At 48.3% G+C, this 26,219-nt stretch overlaps 1 protein-coding gene across 2 annotated transcripts; it reads left to right on the top strand.

Moving 5' to 3' along the window:
- Positions 1-1,423: 1,423 nt before the first annotated feature.
- FAM166C (family with sequence similarity 166 member C) lies at positions 1,424-26,219 on the top strand. Of its 2 annotated transcripts, none has more exons than XM_033145225.1 (4): positions 1,424-1,529; positions 4,282-4,555; positions 9,394-9,506; positions 26,023-26,219. In XM_033145225.1, the coding sequence occupies exons 1-4, from the start codon at positions 1,456-1,458 to the stop codon at positions 26,165-26,167; spliced, it is 606 nt and encodes a 201-aa protein (XP_033001116.1). In that variant the 5' UTR covers positions 1,424-1,455; the 3' UTR covers positions 26,168-26,219. The 2 variants fall into 2 exon arrangements, with proteins under 2 accessions (XP_033001116.1, XP_033001117.1); XM_033145226.1 differs by lacking the exon at positions 26,023-26,219 and adding an exon at positions 10,985-11,036.

The raw sequence follows: 26,219 nt of genomic DNA on the forward strand, positions 1-26,219 counted from the left end.
TCTTCTGTGTTTGACGACAACCAGATTCCTCGATATCTCATCGGCTTAACTGTCCCAATTCATTCCGCTTGCTTTCGTCAAATTTGCTCTGATTGATTGCAACACATATATTCCCGTAATTCCGGGGTTTCTCGGGTTCGTTTTGTACGCAGAGACTTCGCCAAACTCCTCTATTGAGCACTTTTTAAGGGAGTAGTTAATGAAAAGCATTTCATCACCGTGATAGAAAACCACCCCCAAAACCCGGACCAGACTATATTTTGAAGGAAAAAATGAATGAATTCCTATGCCCCACAAATAACTCAGAGATGCATTTTAAATAAAAGCACACATTCTACTCGTGTAAAAACATGCTGATTCCCGGACCATCCGCGGGCCGCATTTAGAAGGCGATTGGGCCGCATCCGGCCCCCAGGCATTAGTTTGGGGACCCCTGACCTATAGCCTTGCCTAGGGTGCAAATGCGAGACTCGAACCCATGACCCTGAGATTCAGAGGATCGTGCTCTACTGAGTGCGCTATTTTAATTATTATTATTTTTAAATACTTTTTATTGCTTTTTCCATGTATACATCCTCTAACAATATTTCTCTAACAATTTTCCATATTTCCCCCCTCCTCCCCTCGACTTCCCCTATTTTAATTCTTAAAAAAAAAAACCTATGCTGGCTGCACCCTTCATTGCAATTAAAAGATTGTTTTTCAAATTTTTATTATACACTTGTTATTGATAGCAATCACTCAAGGATACAGTACCTGGTTGTGCTTCATTATGAATATGTGAAATAAATAAACCAACCAACCAACAAATGTTGTTGCTGTTGGCATCTGTATGGCAAATATGTCAGTAAAGTAAAAAAAGAAAGAAATGCAATATATAACAGTTGTTGCTTTTGGCAGCCTTAGGACGACTATATAAATGAAATGAAGTAATTTTGAAATGCAACACATAATCAGTGCTATTGGCTTCCTTGTGCTTTATTGTGAACGTAGAAATAATTTTTTTTATGTAGTAATACTGTATATAATGAAGAAATGCCAATAATAATAATAATAATAATAATAATAATAATAATTGATTTATTGTATTTCTGAGCTGCTTTTCATTCAAATAAATCCCAAATTGGCTTACAAACAATAAATAACAATGTGAGAAACCATAACAGAACATCACAAATACAGCAATAATAATAATAATGATAATAATAATAATAATAATAATGCAAGCTTGTCCTGGGAACAATCTCATTGGGAAACAGCAGCTGCGATTCTTTCCCTTCTGCGCCTGCGCAGCTCCTGGGCCTCCCGCTCCTCCCCCTCCCCGCTCTCCCCGTTGCCATGGCGACGGGTTTGTGACCGCCGCGGCCTACGGCCCTCCCTGAAGCCTCGGCCTCGCCTGAGCGCGTCGCCTGCCTCACCGCTTCCCTGCGCGGCCGACGAAGGAGTAGCGCGGCCATGGCTTCGCGCAGCGCCGGGACCCTCCTGACCCAGTACAACGCGGCCTACGTGCCGCCGGGGCTCATGCCCGGGTGGGTCGCTGGGGGGGGGCGCCCCTTGGGGACCGGGGGGGGGGAGGAATTGGGGGAGGGGGCGGATAGAGAAAGCGCTGATTTATGGCTTGCTTGATTGGGAAAAGGAAAGGAAAAAAGGCTTTGACGCCCGCATTGCAGGCAGGGGGTTGGGCTGGATGACCTCTGGGGGTCCCGCCCAGCTCTGAGGTTCCTTAGCGTGGCAGCACAGGAACTTTGGAACTCCCTGCCACTTGATATCAGGCAGGCACCTTCGCTGCGCTTCAGCACATCCTTGTTTAGTCCTGGCCAGACGCTTAGGAAGTTTGCACGAGTTTTAATTCCTCTTAGCTTTCTGTACGCTTTAAATCGCGGTTGTAAACTTATTGGGGATGGTTTTGTTGTTTCGTCGTCCACTTTCTTCCAAGACGGACGGGTGCCAACATTAGCTTTCTGTACGTTTCAAATCAAGGTTATAAACTTGTTAGGGGCAATTTTATTGTTTCATCTTTTTCATAAACCACTTCGAGGTCGTCGTCCCCTTGCAGTCAAGCAATATATAGAGATTTTATGGAACAAAAAGTGCAGCGATTTGCACAGGACCAGAGGAACTCTTGGTCCCAGCATTTACTTTAAAAAAGGAAAGGGGAGGGGAGAAACAAAGCAGCCACTCTTGGCCAGAAGGAAAAGACACTTAGCACATGCTCAGAGGCACTTAGGCCAAGGTGCTGGAATTCTTTTTGTGTGTGTGTGTGTGTGTGTAGCAGGGGAAAGGAAACAGGAAACAGAAAATTTTCAAAATAAAGGACTGCGTGCATGGAGTCCCCTCCCTGCACAAAATCTGCCCCTGCCTCTCATCCCTGTGGAGTTGCTTTAAAATAGCTTTCAAAGGTTTTCAAATGGCATTTTTTCTTCTCTTTGTTACGTTTGCCCGTTTCGCCATTGTTGTTACCTTGTGGCACCCACCTGTCTCTCGAGAGAGACAACGGAGTTCGCCTTGGGAGTAAAGTCAAAAAAGTGACTTCACTGGGGTGCAAGCCTGGGCAGTGTGCAGGGAGGCAGGGCTGGATTTAGGCAGGATGAGACCCTAAGCTCCTGAAGGTAATGGACCCCTTTCTATGTCCAGCTGTCCTTTGTCAACAACAAATTGTCGCTGTTTTTTGTGTTGAATATATGCTACAGGTGAAACTCGAAAAATTAGAATATCGTGGAAAAGTCCATTTATGTAAGCAATTGTTTTCATTAGCTACTGGAGTTTAATATATGAGATAGACTCATGACCTGCAAACCGAGATATGCCAAGCCTTTGCTTGTATAATTATGATGATTATGGCGCACAGCTGATGAAAACCCCAAAGTTGAAATTGTTAATTTAGGGTTCTCACCAGCTGTACACCATAATCATCACAATTATAACAAATAAAGGCTTGACATATCTCGCTTTGCATGTCACGAGTCTATGTCATATATTAGTTTCAACTTTTAAGTTGAATTACTGAAAGAAATGAACCTTTCCACGATATTCTAATTTTTTGAGTTTCACCTGTATATGGTAATTTATGGACCTCATAGGTATCTAAAGCCATTTGCACATGTTGCCATGCAAGCATTCAATGCAGAATGTAGGCACCCTATATATAGAAATGAGCAAACCCTTGATATTTAGGGAGAAGGAGGGGCCCATGACTTACATCATAGGAGCCTACACAACACAAAACACGGTTGCTGTATGTAGGTTTTATTTTATTTGTTTTTTATCTTATATTTTAGAAATGTACATCTCGTTTTTTCTCCTTTAATTTTTTTGGGGGGGGCCAAGAGAGTGGGGCCCTAAGCAACACTTGTTTAGCATATACGTAAATCCGGCACTGCATGGAAGTCCTGGGCTGCCCAGACAACAAGTCCAAGAGACACCTTGGTCATGCAAGATATCTCCATTGGTAGATGAGACTCTTAATCTTGGGGTCGTGGGTTCAAGCCCCACGTTGGGCAAAGCGATCCCTTAATTGCAGGGGGTTGGACTAGATGGCCCTCAGGGTCCCTTCCAACTCTACCATTTTATGATTCAAGACATTGGGCACCAGCTTGGCTGCAGGCAGGGCATTTTTTTTCAGCTGGAGCTCACCGGAACTTGGTTCCAGGCTGGCACCATTCTATGAGAACGAAGGAGGTGTCATGGCAAGATCCGGCACTTCTTTTTTCTATAAAAAATAGCACTGGCTGCAGGAGTTGCTGGAAAGAAACGTACCAGATTTGTGTAGGATTCACTCCTTAGCCTTTTCTACTCCCAAATATAAGGTTTAGGATCAGAGTTTCCTTCTCTTATATGGGCCCCCTTCCAAGGTTCACGAGCCCCACCTGCCGCTCGCTTCCACCTACAGCACATGCAGAAACAATAACATACATATTTTTTAAAAAAAATATTATATTTTAAGGAGTTCAGCTATTTGGAATATCGGCAACAGCCCCTTCTGAGTGCACAGCCGTTCCTAGTTTGCCCCTCATTGCCTCTTCCCTAGGGAGAAAGATCCTTTCCCCAGGCATAGAAATTTCCTGTTACGGCATTGATCCAATGTCGCATCAGAAGCGGCGCTTTCCTTCGATTCTGCACCTACCGGCGTAATCATTACTTGTGGTTGTTGCGGCGATGATTGCAAAGCACTGCGCTTATTAGGAGAGCTGGGGAAGTGATTTTTCAAAGAAAGATAATGGCAATTGTTTGGGCTCTTCTTTCCCACTTTCGCTCACCTTCCACCTTTCCTCCCCCCTCCAGGTATCGTGGCCATATCCCCAACGTGGCGTTTTCCTTTGGGGATACCTTTGGAAACACCACCATGAAGTACTTCCAAGATTTCCGAAGTGCCGCCATGGAAACCTGCCGCGGCCCCTACAGCAAAGGGGGCCAGTTCCCCACCCTCTTCTCCCCTGACCCAGGCCTGGTGATTGGGGCAAGGGCCAGGGGGTGGGACCGCTGGCTGCACACCCCCAACTACTCTCGCTTCAATCTGGATATCAACCGCACAGCAGAACTGAAGGAGTTCTACAAGGTAAGGCAGGAGGTCTGGACCCGCCGTCACCCCATGTGGCCATTTACCCATACTGGAAACCGTAGTCTTGTAGGGTTGGGAGGGACCACGAGGGCCATCTAGTCCAACCCCCTGCCGTGCAGGAATCTTTTGCCCAGCGTGGGACTCGAACCCACAGCCCTGAGATTAAGAGTCTCATGCTCTGCTTGTCACAGAGGATTCTGGTTCTTGGTTATGGGGGCGCAGATTGGCCAGGCCTTTTGCCCTCCCGTTTCACCCACAGTGAACTGAGACTGTGCCCTAGAATACACCCCCACACTCTTGCAGGGAACATTGCCTGTGGCAGGCAGGTCCTCATTTGGGGAAGATCGACTGTGCCCCTCACAGATCTCCATGGAACCCCTGATAAGCTTCCAAGGGACTTCTCCTAAGAATCCCCTGCAAACTCACTTTGCAAACGGCGTGACCAGCTGATCCACTCAATCGCTAAAGAGTAGAAGAAGAGCCCCGCTGGATCAGGCCCAGGACCCCCGCCCACAGCCAGCATCCTCTTCGCCGTTGGCACCCCCTGGAGGCCAACAAGCCACCGTCCCTGACTATGGGCTCATCCACACTTACCTTTGGCTCTGCGCTTTCTAGGCACATGTCCGCACTTTTAAAGACCTGTCTCCAAGCGCTTGTTGTGTGTTTTTTGCCCCGGCACCCTCCCCACAAAAAACCCATTCTTTAACGCTGCACCAAAACAAGCAGCAATTCGGGTTTTCTGCAGGTTGCTGTTTGCTCCGATTCAGCAGTGAAGAGTGGGTTTTCGTAAGGAAAACACTGGGGGCATTTTTTTAAAAAGTGCTTTAAAGCGCACACCTGCGGCTAGAGAAACACAACACAGAAGAAGTGAAGAAGTGTGCATGCACACGAAAGCTCATACCAACAACAAACTTAGTTGGTCTCTAAGGTGCTACTGGAAAGATTTTTTTTTTTTTTGTTACAACACAGAAGGAAGTCCCGCCGAGCCCTCTCTTTGTCTGCTGCCCGCACAGCTTGCTTGTAGCTCCTTGTCGTTTTATGTTGCAAAGGAATCAACAGCAACAGAAGGGCTGCATCTTGGCTGTGCAGCGAGCACGAGGGCGTGTGGGTGGTGCTGGGGATTTGTGGAAAGTCTGCTGGTGGGTCATGCTGCCTTCTGGAATCCGGGAGCCAGACACCCCTCCCTCCCTCCCTCCCTCCCTGCCGTGCCAAGCTCAGCTTCATTATCTCTATCTCTCAAACCTGCAGCAGAGTCTCCTTCTCCATTCCCCAGCGTTAAGCAAGTCCACGGCAGTTACGCAAGATATAAATAATGAAGAGTGGGTAGTCAAAATTAATGAGCTTGAGAACAGACACTATTTATTCAGATCTTCCTTTTATTTGTCGGAGCTGGTATGGATAGGTGGGTGGGCAAGTGGATCCAGCCAGGGTGGGCCAGAACCTTATTTCCACACAGTCCCATAGTCCAAGCTCCTGCGTAGCCGAGGCCTGGGCTAGATCACCCCTGGGTTTCCTTCCTACTCTATGATGACGAGTTTGATAGGTGGGCAGCCTACCTGTCAGTCACCTGATGTCACAACGACATCATTGCACGGTTGGGAATGATGGTCTTTCCTCCTGCTCAGCATCCGGGTTGAAACAATTAAATGGGGCCTTGGAAAGCTGTGGTTTTGACTGGAGTAGGTAGGGGTGCTTTCCTTGCAGCTGTATTTCCTTCTCCCAATCACCCAGTGCCGGATTTACAAGCTAGTGTCGGATTTACAAGCTAAACAAGCTATAGCTTAGGGCCCCACTTTCTTGGGGGGGGGGGCAAAAAATTTAAAGGGAAAAAACACCTGGATGTACATTTCCAAAATATAAGATAAGTTCAACAGTTACCTTTGATAAAATACATATTTTGTTATGTGCAAATGGCTTTAGATAACTGTTAGGTCCATAACCTACCATATAGCATATATTCAACACAAAAAACAGTGGCAATTTGTTGTTGACAAAGGACAGCTGGACAAATAAAGGGCGCCATTACCTTCAGTAGCTCAGGGCCTCATCAAACCTAAATCTGGCCCTGCAATCACCCCTCCCTGAGCTGCTGCTTCCCCTTGAAGCACTTTTGCATATCCTTTGTAGCCAGAGACATGCTTTTCAGGGTGCCCCCTCGCCTTTTCCCTTAACCCCCGCCCCTTTTTTGCAGAATTACAGGTGGTGAACATTGAAAATTCCCACGTCCGTTTTGCCTTCTGATGTGCAGGGCCATCCCAGTGTACTGTTAGAGTTTGAAGGGGGGAAGCAGGCTGTATGCTGAATCAGGCTAGCTTCCTGATGAGGTGATTGCCTGGGTGATGGGCCATTAAGGGGAACAAAGGAAGGGGGCTCTGTGCGAGACAGCAAATGGGTGGCAATTTGCAATTAGTTAGAAGGACAAAGCCAGGGTTGAGAGTTGCAGTGGTGAGGAGGAAACAGCAAGTTGGAGAGAGTGTCAGAGCAACGTTTGAATCCAGCTATGGGAGAAACAAGACCCTTTTGGGGTGTTAATGCTGTGAGCCCCTCGCATCGTAGGCTCAGGTTGTAGTTTATGTGCAAATAAACCATGGATCCTAAAGGCACCAAAGTCTCTGCTGTGCCTCATTCCTAAAGGAATCACAAACCCTGGAATCTCACGCCGCTCGGAGACTGGGCTGGCGTGCAACTGCACGTTCCCTATTCCGCTTCAGCCGCTCACCTGCTTCACATTTCTCTCCCTCGTGCGCACAATCCATTTACAGCCATCCACCTGAAACGCAGCGCTGCTTCTTCTCTTCTCTCACACACCACACACTCCCTAACAGCTCGGTAGCACTCTGGTGCCAGCAGTTTTTTCCCCACAACTTCAAAGCACCAAATGCCCACTATCACACCTCAGCAGCTGAGACATAGCTGAGCAGGGCTCATTTCTGTCTGCTGGAGCCGAATTCTCACAACCAATTGCAGAGGAAGCCACAAAAGACCATAGAGGGTGTTTCCAGCAGCCTTTCCCCCTTTCGTAGAGGCAAAATCAGAAAACATCTGGTGGTTCCTTTGATTTTAGCGCATCTGCATCCTCTTGCGTTTGAACGGCCTATCTCATTTGTCCTTGACGCAGGGAATTATGCAAAGCTGGCTTTGCCTCCAGGAAAAGATGGGGGAGCAGAAGGAAGGAGACGTTGCTGTCTAGTTGATGCCCACCTAGCCTAAAAAGAGGGCCACCTGTCTGCTCAACCGACACCCCTGCAGACTACCCTGTGCCACCCATGTCCTGACTGACCACAGGCACATTGCTCAGGAGCACCCATCACAGCCCACCGGTCTTGGATCTGGCTGCCTGGAATAGCAAAGAAGGATTGGAAAGAGCATTAGACAAATTCATACCAGAGAGGGCTATCCATGGATGTTAGCCGTGATGACTATGCTCTGCCGCCACAGTCAGAGGCAGCCGTGCTTCTGGGTAGCACTTGCTGAAAATCGCAGGAGGGGAGAGGGCTCTCCTGCTTGCATCCGGCTTGCGGGTTTTCAACAGGAATCTGGCTGGCCACTGCGAGAACAGGGTGCTGGACTAGATAGTCCCCCTGGGGGCCGATCCTGCAGGCTCTTCTTAAAGGAAGGAAGGCGCTGTTATTCCACGCTGCAGGACTGATGACGGGCTGTGCAGGGTCCGCTTCAGGTGGCCCGACCAAGAGAGTGTGTCAAGCAAATGCTCGGGCAAGGAAATGGGGCCATGCAGTCTCTGCTAGATTTTTATCCCATCTTTCCTCCAAAGAACAGAAAGCAACATTCGTTGGTTTATTTATTGCTCCTCTTTTATTAGGCATTTTGTATTTGTTATATTGCACTTAATGTTGTGAACCACCCTGTGATTTCCCAGGGCCCTCAGTAGGGAGCTTTGCTTCCCGTGCAGGGGTTTGAACCCGAGTTTCCCTGGTTTTAAGTGCAATGCACCAACCCAGCCTTCCCCAACGCCTGTGCCATCAGATGTTTAGGACTACATCTCCCATCAGCCCCAGCCACCACGGTAGCCCAGCCCCCCTTTCCAAAAGCTATAGTGAGGACCACAAATGGAGGTAAAACCCACCCGTCGAGGCTCTCTGAAAGATCATATTCCCCATCCAAACCTCCAGGCTCTGAGATCTCTGGGAGCCCCTTCTGCCTGTCTCGCCACCCTCACAGGGCTGCTTGCTGGTGGCAAAGGAAAATCCCGGGGACGGTAGTTCGCCAAAGCCCCGGCTTCCCAGGTTCAGATCGGTAGACACAAGCAAAAGACTTCGGCCGGGTGGGTGGAAGCACAAACAGGAGGCCTGGTCGATTATTGTTGCAACAAGACTTCAAGCTGCCACATGAGATGAAGCAGAAAGTTCAGAACAATGGTCACTCTCCTGCCGTATTTCCCTATAACGGGAGATGCAGGACAGGGCCTTCTTGGTAGCTGCTCTCAGCTTTGGAACTCCCTGCTTAGAGAAGATAGACTGACCTCGCCAGCAAAGTGAAGATGTTTCATTGTGGTAGGCGTTTGGGAACTGACTGCTTTTGAGGAACGGGCCAGTGCTGTGATGCTTCAGTTATTGTCTTGTGTTTGATGGATTTTCACACTGTTTTAATTCTATTCGTGTTTAATTACATTTTAATCATGGTCTCTTCCATGTTTTCCCCCTTGTTCCGTTTTATGTGTGTCAGCTGCCACGAGTTCCAGACTAGGATGTAAATGAATCTAACAATAACCCAAAGCAAAATGATCCTGGTTGCAGCTCCAGGTCCCTGATGCAGCTTAATTCAGTCTCCTCGCCCAGTGGCCTGACCCTTATAACCTGTTGGTGTTTCACCTGCAGCTTGCTCAAATGCATCGCGAGCATTACATGGACAAGACCGGGACGGTGCACCGGGTTCCGTATTTCGTGATCCCCGTGAAGGAGAAGGACAAGTACCCTCACCCTCTTGACCTGTGAGTCCAGTGGGCAAGAGTCAGGGTGGGTTGGGGGCCACCATACGCTCATATAAGGGAACCCTTTTGTGTAACCCAGGTGATTTCCTTTGGGGGGGGGAGGTGTTCTAGGTTCACATACGACCTAACTTCCACTGAAACAAACGGGGGTTTCTCAGAGATGTAAACGGTGTCATGGAATTCTACTCAGTAGTGATCCAGAGCAGAACTCCAGTGTAGCAGAGCAAAAACTTAAGCACGTTGCAGGTTTCCCCAAAAATAGACCAGATGGCCAATGAATATTTCATCCAGCGGAGCTTTACTGCTACGGAAGGCAAATGAGCCTAATGGTCACAAATCCAATACATTCAGGATTAGCCCTGTCCATAAGAATGCAGTTGCAGCAGACTTAACTTACAGTAACTTATAATAAGTCTAAACCTTAATGCTAAGCGTACAAGCGTATGTAAACCTGAAGTGTATGTAACCTGAGGTACCACTGTACTATGTACAGAACACCACACCCAGGGGCGGAGCAAGGGGGCGGTGGGGCGGGCCGCCCCGGGGGGGGTTGACACTTGGGGTGGTGCCCCGCCCCTGCGATTGGCGCCGCCGGGCGCATGGCAAGTTTTAAGGCTGCAGTGTGTGAACAGCAGCACAGCGACTGTGCTGCTGTTTGCGCTCTGCAGCCTTAAACTTGCCGTGCCACCGCACAGAAGGTGCCCTGCCGCTTGCGCCCGCCATCTTGGGTGGACATGGGCTGGCACCCCTTCCGACAGTGTGGCGCGGTAGCACGGCAAGTTTTAAGGCTGCAGCATTGCCATCTTGGGATGTGCGTGCGTGCTTTGACATCACGGTGCGTGCTCTAGGGGGCGGCGCTCCACCCCCAGGAGGGTGCCGGCTCACTACGCCCCTGGCCACACCAGAAGGAGGAGAGATACAGAAAGTGAAACCCAGGCTCCTTCTGGCCTCACTATTATAGTCAGCATGACCTTGACAGAAGAGATAACAGAACCAGTTCAAGGGCAGCTGTAATCTTCTCTGAAGGAATAACCCAAACATCAGGAACCTTCTGCTTGTTTCTTTCACACAGAGGAGCTTCCAGAACCCTCTAGAACTAATTAGAATAGGAAAGATCTCTAACACATCAGATCATTACTTCTGCACTAAGAAATGCAAACTGACAGATCAACGAAAGACCTTCGGGGCTGGCCCAGAACCCTGTAGTCTTACCGAGCCCCTTGACAAAGGATCCTTCCAGCTGAGGTCAGCTGGCAGCAGGCACGTCCTCACACCCCTGGTACTGCTTTACACACCTGCAAGTGTCTGGTTCGAATCCTGCCACCTCTCATGAAGGAACCAACTCCTCCAGAGGCTTCCAAGTGTGGAGGGGAAGCGATGGGGTCCCTATTTTCATTTGGAAGCTGGGTGTTCCGTTCCGTTTCATTTTTTGCTGTTGCCCTTGTTTGGAATGTATTTTGCTCTTCGTTTCGCCATAGGTCTTGATCCCTCTTAGCTCTTTCAAAAAGCAACACGTCCTTCGGCCCTCCCTCTCGCCCTGAATGCTTCCCTCTGATCTTCTGGAAGGACCCCTCCCCCTCCCAACATCTCCTGTCTTGCTCTCAAGGCTGATGCTCACCCAGCAAGTCGGGAGATGCTTTGCAGCTTAACCCTGGTCTGGATCCCTCCAGAGGAGAAATGGTGGCTTTCCGTCAGTGGTGGATGAAGCAAACCCGGGCTTCCCAGAGATGTTTACGCTTGGAAACCATGGAGGGGGCAATCTGTGCACCTGTGTGAGTGTGTGTAAGAGAGAGAGGCAGATTAATCAGGAGAAGAGAAGGCTGATTTAAAAAATAGCACATAAAGATTGCATAGGGGCAGGGAGGATAGCTGTGCAGCCTGGAACACAGGATCTGTCTGGAGAGAGCTGGCAGGAAATCACAGCCGTTCAAGTGGGAGTTTGCTCTTTATTAGCAAGAACAGGACCTGACTCGGCTGAGTGTCAGGCCTAATGAGCATAGCAGCTCATCCCTAGTAGGTCTTGGATCAGTTGCTGAGACTGAAAGTCCCTGTCCTCTCCAGGGTTTTCCCCAAGCAATCGGAGACTGTGCCTGCGTGAAGCTGACTTCTCTGCCTCTTCATACCTCTTCTGGTTCTGGGAACAAGCGGGAAGGGGAGCTTGTCGCAGCAGGAGGGGGAGGACCCCCGTGACTCTTCACCAGCCAGACTCATCTCTGTCTCTTGGTCTGCCTCCTCCCCGCCTCAGTTTCTGCCTCTGGTTCCGGACTTCTGTCTGCCACAGTCTTCCCCCTGCTCACTAAGCCCTGTTACCTCTCGAGCTTCCGACACCTCCTCCTCCCAGCCTTCTCCTCCTTCTTCCTCTAACCACCATCATTTCCCAGCTGATTCCTCCAACTGTTCCTCTGCGTCCAACCAGTCCATGACAGAATCATAGAATATTAGAGTTGGAAGGGACCCCAAGGGTCATCTTGTCCAACCCCCTGCAATGCAGGAATCGCAGCCGAAGCATCTGTATGAAGCTACGTTACTCTGAGCTGGGCCATCAGCTCAGCTAGTCTTACCTCCTCTGACAGGCAGCAGCCCTCCAGGGTCTTGGGCAGGGCGAAATCTCTCCTAAGCCCCCCGGGGCCTTCTGCATGTACAGCAAGTGTTCTGTCCCTGAGCTGAGATCCTTTCCCTCTGCATCTCGCACCACTTATTCAAGCGTCAGGATCCGGGCTCACTGACCTGGAATAACTCCGTCCTCTTGGTTCTGTGCACACAATAATTGAAGCAGAATGGGATTCCCCTTTGCCAGAGCAATGCAACTGCAAAGGAGAAATCCCACCTCTCGCCTTGTGCTTAAAAGGTGTTAATGGACAACTAACCCACCTTACCTGATCTTAAGCAGGTGGCCTTTTAGATTAAAACGGGCCGGCTCATGGGTTCTAGCTCGGCTCTCTCAACACACAATGCTGAAAAACTTTCTGTCACTTTATTTTATTTACACACACACAAACACCCCATTCAAATGCCCCCACATTTAATCCCTTGAGCTCAGAGGGTGATGGATCTGTGGTTCTGGCGCTTGTCCAGGGTCCGTGTTTCCTTTCGAATGAGGCACAGCAGAGATGTGTCTTTAGAATATATTGCTTATTTACACGTGTATACAACCCGAGCCTAGGATGGAAGGGCTCCCAGAATTCACACCCCGGGAAGGTCTTGCTTCCTTCATGAACGCAGCCTTGGGTTGCAGCAGAAATCAAGCATGACTCTGTCTCTCTTGACAAACTAAAATAAAAAATTCTTTCCAGTAGCACCTTAGAGACCAACTAAGTTTGTTCTTGGTATGAAAGCTCATACCAAGAACAAACTTAGTTGGTCTCTAAGGTGCTACTGGGAAGAATTTTTATTTTATTTTGTTTTGACTATGGCAGACCAACACGGCTACCCACCTATCTCTGTCTCTCTTGGTTTGCAGCCTGCTGCTTTGCTTCTCGCTCACATCATTTCAGACCCTCTGCTCTCAAATCTGGCATTGTCTTTCAAATGGCTTCACCCATTTGCCATCTCGCATAGAGCCCCTTCTTTTGTTCCCCTTAATGGCCCACCATCTCACTGCGAAGTTAGCTTGGCTATTCCAGGAATTGGAAGGGAGCCTAACCCCCCTGCCCCTCAAACTCATAACACTGTGGATCCTTGAGCCCCCACTTTCTCATCTCGCTTCCGTTTCTAGAAGGGAACAGGGTCTTCCCTCCCCGCACAATCAACTTCGTTTTGAGATGCCTCTAGGCACCCCTAGAAAATATAGTTCGGCTCTCAGCTGCGTGTTGTGCTTGAATGCATCGTTTGAAGGCAGTGTTTACGGTTTTTATTGCAACTGTATCTTTGTAATTCATTGTGAATGTGATCTGATTAAAATTATGGTGTGGTTTTGTTGTACCCACCGGGAGTGGGTGGGCGAACAGTTGTAGGAGAACAGCCGTAGGTGGTGATCAAGTCTTTAGGCAGAGATAGGAAGTAAAGATCCCCTGGTCGATATGAAGAAAGGCCCCCCCCTGTCTCTTGGATGAGGCTTCTTGCTCTCAGGACACTCTCCTCATTTGTATTTGCTGTGCATTCCTCTCTGAGACGATGGTTTGTTTCCTGAACCCTGGTGCATGTCATTTTCATTCATAACCTGAAGCTGATGCATGTAAGTCTGAAAGAATTACAAAAGCCTGTTTAAAAACCCTCCCCCTCCTGGCTTATCTCCTTGCATTGCTTTGAATAAAGCTCACCAGCCTTTGCCAGCAACGCCTTCCGTCTGTGTGTGTCCTTATTTAAGGAGGGCGGCCTGAAAAGACGAGGTGGGGAGCAGGGGCGTACCAAGGGGGGAACGGGGGAGCAGTGCGCTCCCAGTGCCACGTCTCCAGGGGAGACAGTTTGCCTGCGCTGCCGTTCGAGCATCGTACAGACGGTGGTGGGATCCCTCCGTCGCTGCTACAGCCACGAACAGAGGATTCTCCGTTCGCGGCTGCAGCGGCGAGCAGAGGATCCCATCACTGTCCATACAGCGCTGGAGCGGCGGCGACAATCCACTACGTAGTGCCCATGCGCAGCGTCGCTACACAACGCATGCGTTGTATGTAGCGCCTCATGCACCGTACGTAGCGATGCTGTGCATGTGCGCTACGTAACGACACCCCTTCCCCGGTGCACGTCATGTTTGCCACTCCGGGTGCCTGAGTGGCTTCCTAGGCCACTGGTGGGGAGTGATCCTGCACAAATGGCAAAACAAGCAGTGAAGACCTCTGGCCTTGGCGCTTGCCCTGAGCCTACGGCATTCTCCATCTGCTAAATGCTCTGTAAAAGTGGCCTTTGACCTCCAAGATGCTGTGCACTCTTCACTCAGTGCATAGCGGAACTGTGGAACTCTCTCCTGCAGGAGGCGTGGTGGGCCCCAACCTAGATGCCTTTAGAAGAGCATTAGCAAGTCAATGGAGGAGGAGGAGAGGGCAACCAATGGCTACTAGCTTTGATGGCTCGGCTCTGCTCCGCAGTTGCAGACAGCCATTCTTCTGAATCCCAGTTGCTGGAAACCACAGGAGGGGAGAGGAGTCTTGTGCTTGAATCTTGCTTGCTGGTTTCTCACCACGGTGAAAACAGGATCCTAGACTAGGCAGACCATAGACCAGAAGTTTCTTCTTCGTAGAATCACAATGTTGGAAGGGATCCTGAGTGCCATCCAGTCCAACCTAAGGTTACCAGATTTTTTTCAATGAATCCGGGGACACTTTTAACTTCAATGGATTTTGTATGTATGGGACTGATTTGTAAATCCGGGGACTGTCCCGGGAAAAGGGGGGTCTGGTAGCCTTAGTCCAACCCCCTGCAATGCTGGAATCTCAGCTAAAGCATCTATGACAGATGGCCACCCAACCTCTGCTTGGAAACATTCAAGGAAGGAGAGTCCACAACCTCCTGAAGGAGGCTGTTCCACTGTTGAATGGCTGTCAGAAAGTTCTTCCTGGTGTTTAGTCGGAGTCTCCTTTCTTGTAACTTGGGTCCTTTGGTTTGGTTCCTTCCCTCAGGAGCAGGAGAAAACAAGCTTGCTCCACCTTCTGTGGGACAGCCCCTGAGATACGTATTTGAAGATAGCTATCATATCTCCTCTCAGCCTCCTCCCTGCCCTTTTCCAGCCTCTCCTACAAGGCAGAGGGAGGGTGGAGAGATTGCAATTCACTCTTTTCTACTAGATCGCCCCATCATGCCAGCAAAAACTGTTGCATCATGGCCACTCAGCTGAAGCTGAAGCCAGAAGTGGTACAGCCCATTATTCCACCTCATTTTGCTAAGTAAAATCATAGAATCGTAGAGTTGGAAGGGACCCTGAGGATCGTCTAATCCAGCAATGTCCAACCTGTCGACTGTGATTGACAGGTAGATCGCTGGGGTGCTCCAGGTCGATTGTGGAAGAAGAAGAAGTCACTGGGTGGTTGCTCCTGAGCGATCGCTATGCGCCCCGCCCCTGGCACTATGTCCCATCAGCAGCGCCAGCGCAGCTTTGAAAGGTTTTCCCTGCGTCAGGGGCAGAGAGTGGGAAGGAGGGAGTTCAGCTGACTGTTTGGATATCGATTTTATTCCATAAAGCTCAACAGCTACAGGTATGGTAACAACAACCCCCCAAAAAACTATGGTGCCATCCCCCCAAAAAAGCTCAACAACTATGGGCAATGACAACGGGTAGATCACTGCCAGTTTTATTATACTGGGAGTAGATCGCAGTCGCTAGAGAGCTGGACGTGCCTGAAATAGTCCAACCCCTTGCAATGCAGGACTATGCAGCTGTCCCACACGGGGATCGAGCCTGCAACCTTGGCATTATCAGCACCGCACTCTATCCAGCTGAGCTCTCCATGTGCCACTCGTCCGAATACAAGTGACTGTGCCAAGTGCACTTGGTGTCAAGTGTCGGGGAGGCCTGCTGACTTGAAGTCCCTCACTTCAGCCAATAAAGGCAAGCAGCCGAGGCCTCTGAGTCAGGTGCACTTATAGAAGATGGAGTGGGTGCTTCTCATCGCTCTTGGTTCCTTGCTGTGCAGCAGGTCAGCTCTGAGTGTTCCAGGACCCGCCCTTGGCAAACATCTGCGCCATTCATTGACCGGCGCATGGCTTTCTGTGCTTTGTGCTTCAACAACAAAGCCTTTTGCCCAGCACATGGCAGGCAGGGGACTCTCTCGGCCTCAGAAAGGCAAACTGGGAAGGCTTCGTAGCCCAGGGCTTGTGGGTTGTCGGGTGCAAGGAGACGATTATTGCAGTGCAATGACAAAGGTTAAGAACATCAGAAGAGTCTTGCTGGATCAGGCCAGAGGGAGCCCACCTAGTCCAGCCTCCTGTTCTCACAGTGGCCAGGCAGATGCCCCAAAGCAGGAAACCCAAAGAAGGATTCGAGCATTTTCCAGCAACTGGCATTCAGAATAGTAATGTACGGAAGTGAGAGCTGGACCATCAAAGAAGCTGATCGCCGAAGAATGATGCTTTTGAATTATGGTGCTGGAGGAGACTCTTGAGAGTCCCATGGACTGCAAGAAGATCAAGCCTATCCATTCTTAAAGAAATCAGCCCTGAGTGCTCACTAGAAGGACAGATCCTGAAGTTGAGGCTCCAGTACTTTGGCCACCTCATGAGAAGAGAAGACTCCCTGGAAAAGACCCTGATGTTGGGAAAGATGGAGGGCACAAGGAGAAGGGGACGACAGAGGATGAGATGGTTGGACAGTGTTCTCGAAGCTACTAACATGAGTTTGGCCAAAGTGCGAGAGGCAGTGGAGGATAGGCGTGCTGGCGTGCTCTGGTCCATGGGGTCACGAAGAGTCGGACACCTGAACGACTGAACAACAACAACGGCATTCAGAAGCATTGCTGCCTCTGAGTTTGGAGGCAGAGCAGAGCCATTGTGGCTAGGAGCCATTGAAAGCTACACCAGTGTGGTGTAGTGGTTAAGAGCGGTAGACTCGTAATCTGGTGAACCGGCTTCTCTTCCCGCTCCTCCCCATGCAGCTGCTGGGTGACCGTGGGCTAGTCCCACTTCTCTGAAGTCTCTCAGCCCCACTCACCTCACAGAGTGTTTGTTGTGGGGGAGGAAGGGAAAGGAGAACGTGAGCCGCTTTGAGACTCCTTCTGGTAGTGATAAAGCGGGATATCAAATCCAAACTCTTTTAATTCTCTTCCTCCTCTGTGAATTTGTCTAATCCTCTTTGAAAGTCATGCTGGTTGGTGACCCTCATTGCTTCCTGTGGGAGGGAGTTCTATGTGTTGCGTGAAGAAGCCCTTCAATTTATCCGTTCTGAATCTTCCAACATTCAGCTTCACGGGATACCACAAGTTCCAGTGTTAGGAGAGAGGGAGGAAAAACCTCTCTGGGTTGTTGATCTGACCGAGGATTGTCAACCTGGACCTTCAGATCATCTTCTGAGGCCCTTCTTGGGTTGGTTTCTGTTTGATAGTTATGCTTCATTCTTTTATTGGTGGGCTATTCGGAAATGAATTTTTAAATTTGTATTTTAATCTGTATTTTAAATTGATTGTTTTTATGTTTTTGCTGTGATTTTAATTAGTGTTAGCCGCCCTGAGCCCGGTTTTTGGCTGGGAAGGGCGGGGTATAAATAAAAATGTATTATTATTATTATTATTATTATTATTTTATTATTATTTGTGTGCCTCTTCCACGCGAGGTCCAGAGGGTGGCGACAATGCTCCTGTTTGATCAGGCCTTTGGCTGGCTGACATCCGGTGCCCTTTTATAAGTGTTGTGGACAGTGGGGCTATTGGTTTGTCTCTGTTCTTATTTCATATGTATTTTTGTGTTTTCTATATCGTAATTTTATGCTGCGATCCGCCCTGACATCTACGGGTATATGGCGTTGTACAAATTTGATAAATCATTAAATGATAATGGCAACTGTATTTTCTGGCGCCGCTCCTGTGGCAGCTGCTGGGGGAAACTGAGCTTGTCCCGCTGCTCCGTCGCCACGTTTATGCCACACAGCTGTTGATGGTACAGCCAAACCCTGCCGGAAAAAGCATCGGCAATCCTGAACCAAACGGCTGTGCCAAAACAGCAGACTGGCATCACGAGAGCGCGATGTGCCAGTGGCACAACCATTCCTGCTTGAAACCACCACCCCCTCAAAAAGATATATGCCTATTTTATGTGCCTGTCTGGGAGAGCTAAATGGCGCGTTCAGTATTGCCTGTCGGCCTGACGTTGCAAAGCGACCTCTCTGGGGCAGGCTGGCATTACTTATGAATGATCGGCTCTCAGAAGCATTTTCTAGGGCATGTCGCTCTGCCAGAGAACATAGGTTACCCTTGTGGATTTGTGCTGGCAGGAAAGCTGTGTATTTTTGGGTCTCCGTAATCCGGAGAGGGCAGCGTTTCTCGCGGCCGATAGACGTAGCTGTCGTTTTGCCTGCTGTCTTGGGGCGAGGAGGAGATGCGTTGCTCTCGAATGGCAGGCCAGAGAAAGAGGGAACGTTGGAAGAGCCCTGTAGCTGGGCGAGGCCAATAGGGCCCCATCTAGCCCAGCATCCTGTTCTCACTCCTGCCAGTCAGGGAAAGCCACAAACAGGTTGCAAGCACACACACACACACACACCCCATGGTTTCCAATAATGGGGATTCAGAAGTACTGCTTTCTCCAGCTTTGGACAAAACAAAATAATGAAAAATTCCTTCCAGTAGCACCTTAGAGACCAACTAAGTTTGTTCTTGGTATGAGCTTTCGTGTGCATGCACACTTCTTCAGCTCTGGAGACAGGGAACAGCCATCCTGGCTAGTAGATGTCACATCAAATTTTGGCCTTGCTTGGGGTGCCACATTACAAAAGGTGACCCAAGTCTGCCCCTGAGGAGTTCTAGTGTTAGGAGAGAGAAAAGCCTTTCTCTCGCCACTTTCTCCATGCCACGAATGATTTTATAAACTCCTGTCATGCGGCTTCATTCTCACCTTTTATCCGAACGAAGACATCCCAAATGCTGCATCCTTCCTTCAAAGGGGAGTTGCTCTCCCCCCCTCCCCGAACATTTTGGTTGTTCTGCTCTAGGGAAGAGAGCGCCTTTTGAGTTTGTGTGAGTCTTCCAAAGCCGGCTTTGACCACAACGCTTCTCCCTGTGGCCACTGCCGTGAGAATGACTTCTGGATGCGACCTGCCGATTCGCACCTTGAATCCCCCCCTCCCCGCCGCCCCCCTGTATGAGTAGGCATACAGCCCTAAACCATCTTGTGCTTCGTGACTGCCCTCTGGTGGCTCAGCGTGGCGCTTCCACCACGCTGCGTCCTTGAGTTTTTCTGGAAAAATAGGGGCTGACGGACACCAGATGGGCAGAAAGCATTTAGTAGTGCGCAGTTATGTGTGCCTAGTGACCAGCCCCTGTCGGGGGGCAGCACTGATGCTCCAGTGTGGCTTTGCTTCAGCCACTGACTGGTGACGCACAGATCCTGCACATATCACAGAGAATGGCACATGGGTTGAGGGGAGGTAGCAGTATTATTTTACAATTAAAAAAGGTAAAGGACCCCTGACTGTTAAGTCCAGTCGTGAACGACTCTGGGATTGCAGCGCTCATCTCACTTTACTGGCCGAGGGAGCCTACATTTGTCCACCCCGCAGACGGTTTTTCCGGGTCACGTGGCCGGCATGACTAAGCCGCTTCTGGCGAAACCAGAGCAGCGCACGGAAACGCTGTTTACCTTCCCACTGGAGCGGTACCTATTTATCTACTTGCACTTTGAGGTGCTTTCAAACTGCTAGGTTCAAAATAATGTAAAGATTGCTATTTGAGAATGAAATCAGAGGACATATAAGGTTACAGTTATGAAATTAGTTAGTTTAAGATAGGAGATAAGAATTAGGTAATAGAATTTCTTTTTTATATGGAATAAGATTAGAAGATAATAATGATTACAATGTTATGAAATTACTAAAGAGGACATGCAATGAACGCAGGAAGAGAGGATGTGAGGAGGTCCCCCAATAATGTTGGGTACAATAAGGATAATTAAATAAGTGTTCGTGTTTTTGTAGGATTTTTAGTTTTGATTTTTTTTTTCATTTTTGCATTTGTTTTTTTGTATTTTTTGTAGTGTTTTGTTTTTTGTTGTGTTATAACAATTTAATAAATTCTTATTAAAAAAAGAACTTGGAAGGGAAAACCCTTGTTTGCATGTTACACGCTTTAATAAAGAACATTTTTATGAAGAAAAAATAATAAAAATTAGGATGGTGGTTTTGAATTCTGTTCCGACCCTTGTGTCCGTTAATGTTGAAGGGTGATAGTTTTAATTAATTACTTGACCCTTTAAACAGGGCCCATCCGTCCAGGCGCCCTTCCTCGGCCACATTGCCTTAGGATCATAAGAAGTTGATTTACACCGGGTCCAACTGTTGGTCCATCAAGCTCAGTATTGTCTACACTGACTGGCAGCTGCTGTTGCCATTTGTCTGTCTCGAAAAACAATGGAGGGAGCCCTGAAGTCAAACGGCTGGCAGATACTCCCGCCTGCAATGGCTGCCCATCAGATGGGGCTCATTCACCTGGGGAAAGCAGCAGAAAACTCTGATCCCAAACCTCTGCTGCCTTGCGGGATACCTTTGGGAGAAGCCCTACAGCAGGGGTGTCCAACCGGTTGACTGCGATCGACTGGTCGGTCCCTGGGAGGTTTGAGTTGATGGTGGTCAATTGTGGGGTCTTTTACCTTTGCTGGGGGGGGGGATCCTGCCCCGCCCCGGCCCGCCCTCCATTTGCGCATGATCACTAGAACGGAATACGGAGTTTTCGCTGTGAGGCTGTTTGTTCCCTGATCAATCTCTTGGTGAGCAACTCATCCCTCTTCCCCCTAAAGAAAGCTCAACATTTCAGACCTGCCCCTGTAAAATAAGGTCAACAAATTTGACTTTCCTCCCCCCAAAAAGCTCAACAACTCCGACCTGAAACCCCCCCCCAAAAAACGGTCAACATACCTCCCTAATTTGGCATCTTTCCGCAGGGCCTGCAAGGCGGAGCTGTTCCACCTGGCCTTGGGGTTGGTTTCTGTTTGATACTTATTGGTGGGCTATTTGAAAATGAGACTGCAGTTTTAATTTTGAATTTTGAATTTGTATTTTAATCTGTGTTTTAAATTGATTGTTTTTATGTTTTTGCTGTGATTTTAATTAGTGTTAGCCGCCCTGAGCCCGGTTTTTGGCTGGGAAGGGCGGAGTATAAATAAAAGTTTATTAATATTATTATTATTGTTATTATATTATTATTATTAAAAAGCTCACCAACTTTGACCTGATCAATGCCAGTTTCTTCTTCTGTGAGTAGATCGCAGTCTCTCGGGAGTTGGACGTCCCTGCCCTACATAAATCTGGAGTGGAGTCCCTAAGGCGGTTGTGTGGCGCCTTTTACGCCTCCTCCTGGCAATTCCGGCTGCAGCCAAGCTGGTGCCAAATGTCTTGCTCTGCTTTCCTTTGGACCACGTCAGCGAGGCCATGGGGGAGGGGGGGGGGTCTTGCTGTCTGGACAGCCCAGGACCTCCATGCACACTGACCAGGCTTGCGCCCCGGGGTGCTGCAACTGCAGCAAAACAACACGGGAGACAGCAGCTGTGGTGGTTAACAGTCCACAGGATGTTACGTTCCGCACTGGGTGCTCCACCCACGAATGGGTGTTTCCTTGTCTGTATTATACACTTTCTGTTTTTCCTTTGTCCGGGGAGGAAGCAACATGGAGGAGCAAACCCCCGGTTTGTGTACAGTTATGCTTTTTGGGAGTGCCGGATCACCTCATTTGTCTCCTGAGAAATCTCTATGTGGGACAAGAAGCTACAGTTAGAACTGGATATGGAACAACTGATTGATTCAAAATTGGGAAAGGAGTACGACAAGGCTGTATATTGTCCCCCTGCTTATTTAACTTATATGCAGAATTCATCATGCGAAAGGCTGGACTGGATGAATCCCCAACCGGAATTAAGATTGCTGGAAAAATATCAACAACCTCAGATATGCTGAAGATACAACCTTGATGGCAGAAAGTGAGGAGGAATTAAAGAACCTTTTAATGAGGGTGAAAGAGGAGAGCGCAAGATATGGTCTGAAGCTCAACATCAAAAAAAACTAAGATCATGGCCACTGGTCCCATCACCTCCTGGCAAATAGAAGGGGAAGAAATGGAGGCAGTGAGAGATTTCATTTTCTTGGGTTCCATGATCACTGCAGATGGTGGCAGCAGTCACGAAATTAGAAGACGCCTGCTTCTTGGGAGAAAAGCAATGACAAACCTAGACAGCACCTAAAAAAAAAGACATCACCTTGCCGACAAAGGTCCGTATAGTTAAAGCTATGGTTTTCCCAGTAGTAATATACGGAAGTGAGAGCTGGACCATAAAGAAGGCTGATCGCCGAAGAATTGATGCTTTTGAATTCTGGTGCTGGAGGAGACTCTTGAGAGACCCATGGACTGCAAGAAGATCAAACCTATCCATTCTGAAGGAAATCAGCCCTGAGTGCTCACTGGAAGGACAGATCCTGAAGTTGAGGCTCCAGTACTTTGGCCACCTCATGAGAAGAGAAGAATCCCTAGAAAAGACCCTGATGTTGGGAAAGATGGAGGGCACAAGGAGAAGGGGACGACAGAGGATGAGATGGTTGGACAGTGTTCTCGAAGCTACTAACATGAGTTTGGCCAAACTGCGAGAGACAGTGAAGGATAGGCGAGCCTGGCGTGCTCTGGTCCATGGGGTCACGAAGAGTCGGACACGACTGAGCGACTGAACAACAACATGCTTTTGTAATAAACATTTTAGTTAGAAGCATCTGTCTAAAGGAGCTTTATTGACACACTTCAGACATCATTCATGCTGCGTGTTCTACTCTGCTAAACAGCCAGTCGGTGTGAAGTCAGAGAAGACTGGGAAGCGTACCGGGCGACAGATTTACGACTGTTATCTTCAGTCGTGCCGGGGAGAGGTCATTGCTACCCTCCGGTCGATCGAAAACACCCATAGCAGCTACAAGTTCTCTGCAGTTTAACTCCTGGGATCACACTCTATTGTCTCTTGAGGCAGATGGACAGGGTATAAATAATAAAATGATGATGATGATGATGATGATGATGATGATGAACGAAATGTCCCAGTTGTGGTCTGCAAAAATCTACATTGGCCAGGTTCCACTGAGAGTCTGACTGCAGGGAATATCTTATCTTGTGTCCTTGCATTGTCCTTTATCCCGCCCGCAGAGGCAAATGCTTACCCTTTCTCTCCCTTCTTTCTCTCTCTCTCTTAAAAAAAAAGCCTACTCTGAGCCAGAGAAGCATTCGTGCACAAAGCAGGTTCTGAAAAGTAATTTTCAGGGAAACAAAACAGATCAGAAAAGCAGCCCCAAACAGTTGTGGCTGTAGGTTTGGATCTATAAGACAAGAAATTGGAATTAAAGGGGCCCGCCTGGACTCCTTTAATTCCATCTGGAAGACACGTTCAGAGTTGGGAAGAGGCAAGAAATGAGGATCAATAGCAGATGAGGAAGCAAAGGAAAAGGTAGAAGGTGTTTGTTTTTCTGTAGCTGGTAAAATGTGAGCTTTTTAAGAAATTCAACTTGTCTGTTTTGTTTATTGGATTGCGTTTGTATTTTGCTCTTGTTTGGCAAACAGGAAAGAGGGGAAATTCGGTCCAGTTCACATTTTAAAGTGATCCTACCTGTCCCACGCTTTCCAAAGCAAGACACGCCCCAAGATACAGCCATCCTTTGACATTTTCACTCTCCCAATTTTGCAGGGCAGTTCTCCAGTCAAAATAATTAAATAAACGGGCACAGAAACATATTCGGGGAACGTCCACTCCCTCCCATAAAGATGTGTATATATTCGCAAAAATAACATAGAATGCATTTTATTTGGAGAGATCGCTTGCATATGGTGCAAAATTACTCCCAAAGACTTTCATGTAAGGAGAAATGCAGGCTTAAATGATGGCAAATGCTTGTGAATAAAAGATAAAGATTTAAAGATCATCACAAGCTGTGGTGGCAGTGTGGAGAACTGAATTTAAGACTGAATAATAACTGAAACGGAAGTTGGCAGACTTACCCATCTGCAGCTTGAGCCTTTAGCCTGATAATCCATTTTGAATCCAGTTGCACATTGTGTGGCCCCCAGCCCTGGTTTTTAGTGCCCTGAAGTTTAGGGAGCTCCAACTGGGGTCTTTCTTTCTTCTTTCTTTCTTCTTTTCTTCCTTCCTTTTCAGAGCATGCAAGATGTATTCCAGGTATTTACAGCCCTTGGGTGGTGCTGTGGGTTAAACCGCAGAGCCTAGGGCTTGCCGATCAGAAGGTCGGCGGTTCGAATCCCCGCAATGACGGGGTGATCTCCCGTTGCTCGGTCCCTGCTCCTGCCCACCTAGCAGTTCGAAAGCACATAAAAGTTCAAGTAGATAAATAGGTACTGCTGCGACGGGAAGGTAAACGGCGTTTCCGTGCATGCTCTGCGCCAGAAGCGGCTTAGTCATGCTGGCCACACCCGGAAGCTGTTTGTGGACAAACGCCGGCTCCTCGGCCTATAGAGCGAGATGAGCGCCACAACCCCAGAGTCGCCGACTGGACCTAATGGTCAGGGGTCCCTTTACCCTTTACCTTTCAATTTGAGAATGAGAACTTCCATGGCACGTTTTGTTTTCTCTCTATGGAAACTGTTCTTTATTAATTCTTTTCATTTATAGCACGCTCTTCCACCAAGGGAACTCAGGGCAGCTTTAGGCAATGCTTCTCAAGAAATCTTTTCCAAGTTGTGAATCGAATACTATGAAAAAGTTTGATTTTCGCACTCTGTTAATACCGTATTAAAAAGGGTTCGCTGTCCATAGAAAGGTTGATTATTTACTTTGTTGGAAAAATCATAGTTTTCTTTTGGGAATGTTGACCGTTTTCCTGCCCCCCCCAATCATGTGTGTGTGTTGGTCTTTCTTAACATGATTGATAGGTATGGAAAAACTAAAAATCCAAGGCTGGAATGAATATTCCACCATATCCTCCAGGGACGCAGAGGAAGTGCCTCTCTGGGATTCCCATTGTTCTAAGAAAAAACTGCTCCTTTTCCCCAAGAGCCCATATAGAGTCCTTAAGTGGGTTCCCTATCAGTAGGAGAAGACAACAGAGGCCAAACCAGAGTACCGGTATATTGAGAAGCAAAGTGGCTAGTAAGCCTGATCTTTATTAACTGTTGCAACAGGGTCCCCCACTCCCCCCACAGGAGGGAGGAGAGGACCCAGAACATTGGTGTGCAGCTCTTATATAGACTTTTGAATTGCCACCCTACCAAAACATCATGCAAACCTCACAGAAGGAGGTGGACCCCAGCAGAAATTGAGTGTGTTGCTCCTCTCCTGTCTGCCAGGATACTGATAATGCCTTATCTGATCGCCTTTTCTGGGTAGCCTGGCTATTCCTTTGAGATGGTAATACTGTACTTCCTGAATCTCTATATGATGTTCAGTAGACATCTGAAGGCAGCCCTGTTTAGGAAGCTTTTAATGTCTGGTGTTTTAATGTGTTTTTACTCTTTTGTTGGAAGCCACCCAGAGTGGCAGGGTATAAATTATTGTGATAATAATAATAATATATAATAATAATATAATAATAATAATATCTCTTACGCATATTGATAGTGTGCTCAGCTTAACAGATACTTGCCAGACTGTATTTACAGGGAGGTGTAAGCCCCTACAGCCCAAAGACAACTGGGAAGCTTTTCCCATTCCTTCCTCCTTGCAGAGAATATTTGAGGTCAATTTGGGAGAGTCAAAATGGCTTCAGGTTTGTTCTCCTGTACTATTTCGGACACGTGGTTCATATACTTATGTATGTGTTTGCCTCGCACATTTGTGAACATTTATTTTATGTACATAAGGCCTTAGAATTCCTATAACACCACCATCCCCGGCTCTGCGTTCAAGTCTCGGTCATCAGCCATGTAACCCGTTTCTCCCATTGTGTGCTTGTTCTCCCCTTGACCTACAGCCCGCCGCTGAGTGCCAAAACATTGTGGCACCTCCATCGCGTGTCTCCGGAGAACCTACGGACGTACCAGACTTTTCCCTCGGGGAAGAGGGTGACTTCGCAAGAGAGAGAAGTCCGAGACAGCTATTTCGAATACAGGGCCTGAGCAGAAACCGCCACGTCGCCGTTGTCAGCCATTGTCGGCACGGACGTCAGAG

Source organism: Lacerta agilis, chromosome 3 (genome assembly GCF_009819535.1).
Source record: "Lacerta agilis isolate rLacAgi1 chromosome 3, rLacAgi1.pri, whole genome shotgun sequence".
Classification (NCBI taxonomy): Eukaryota; Metazoa; Chordata; class Lepidosauria; order Squamata; family Lacertidae; genus Lacerta; species Lacerta agilis.

Bases quoted from the DNA above. Each gene is read 5' to 3' on its own strand.
- FAM166C (XM_033145225.1), top strand. From the start codon at position 1,456: ATGGCTTCGCGCAGCGCCGGGACCCTCCTGACCCAGTACAACGCGGCC. The intron at 4,556-9,393 runs GTAAGGCAGGAG...TTTCACCTGCAG, and splicing joins AACTGAAGGAGTTCTACAAG to CTTGCTCAAATGCATCGCGA. The intron at 9,507-26,022 runs GTGAGTCCAGTG...CTTGACCTACAG, and splicing joins TACCCTCACCCTCTTGACCT to CCCGCCGCTGAGTGCCAAAA.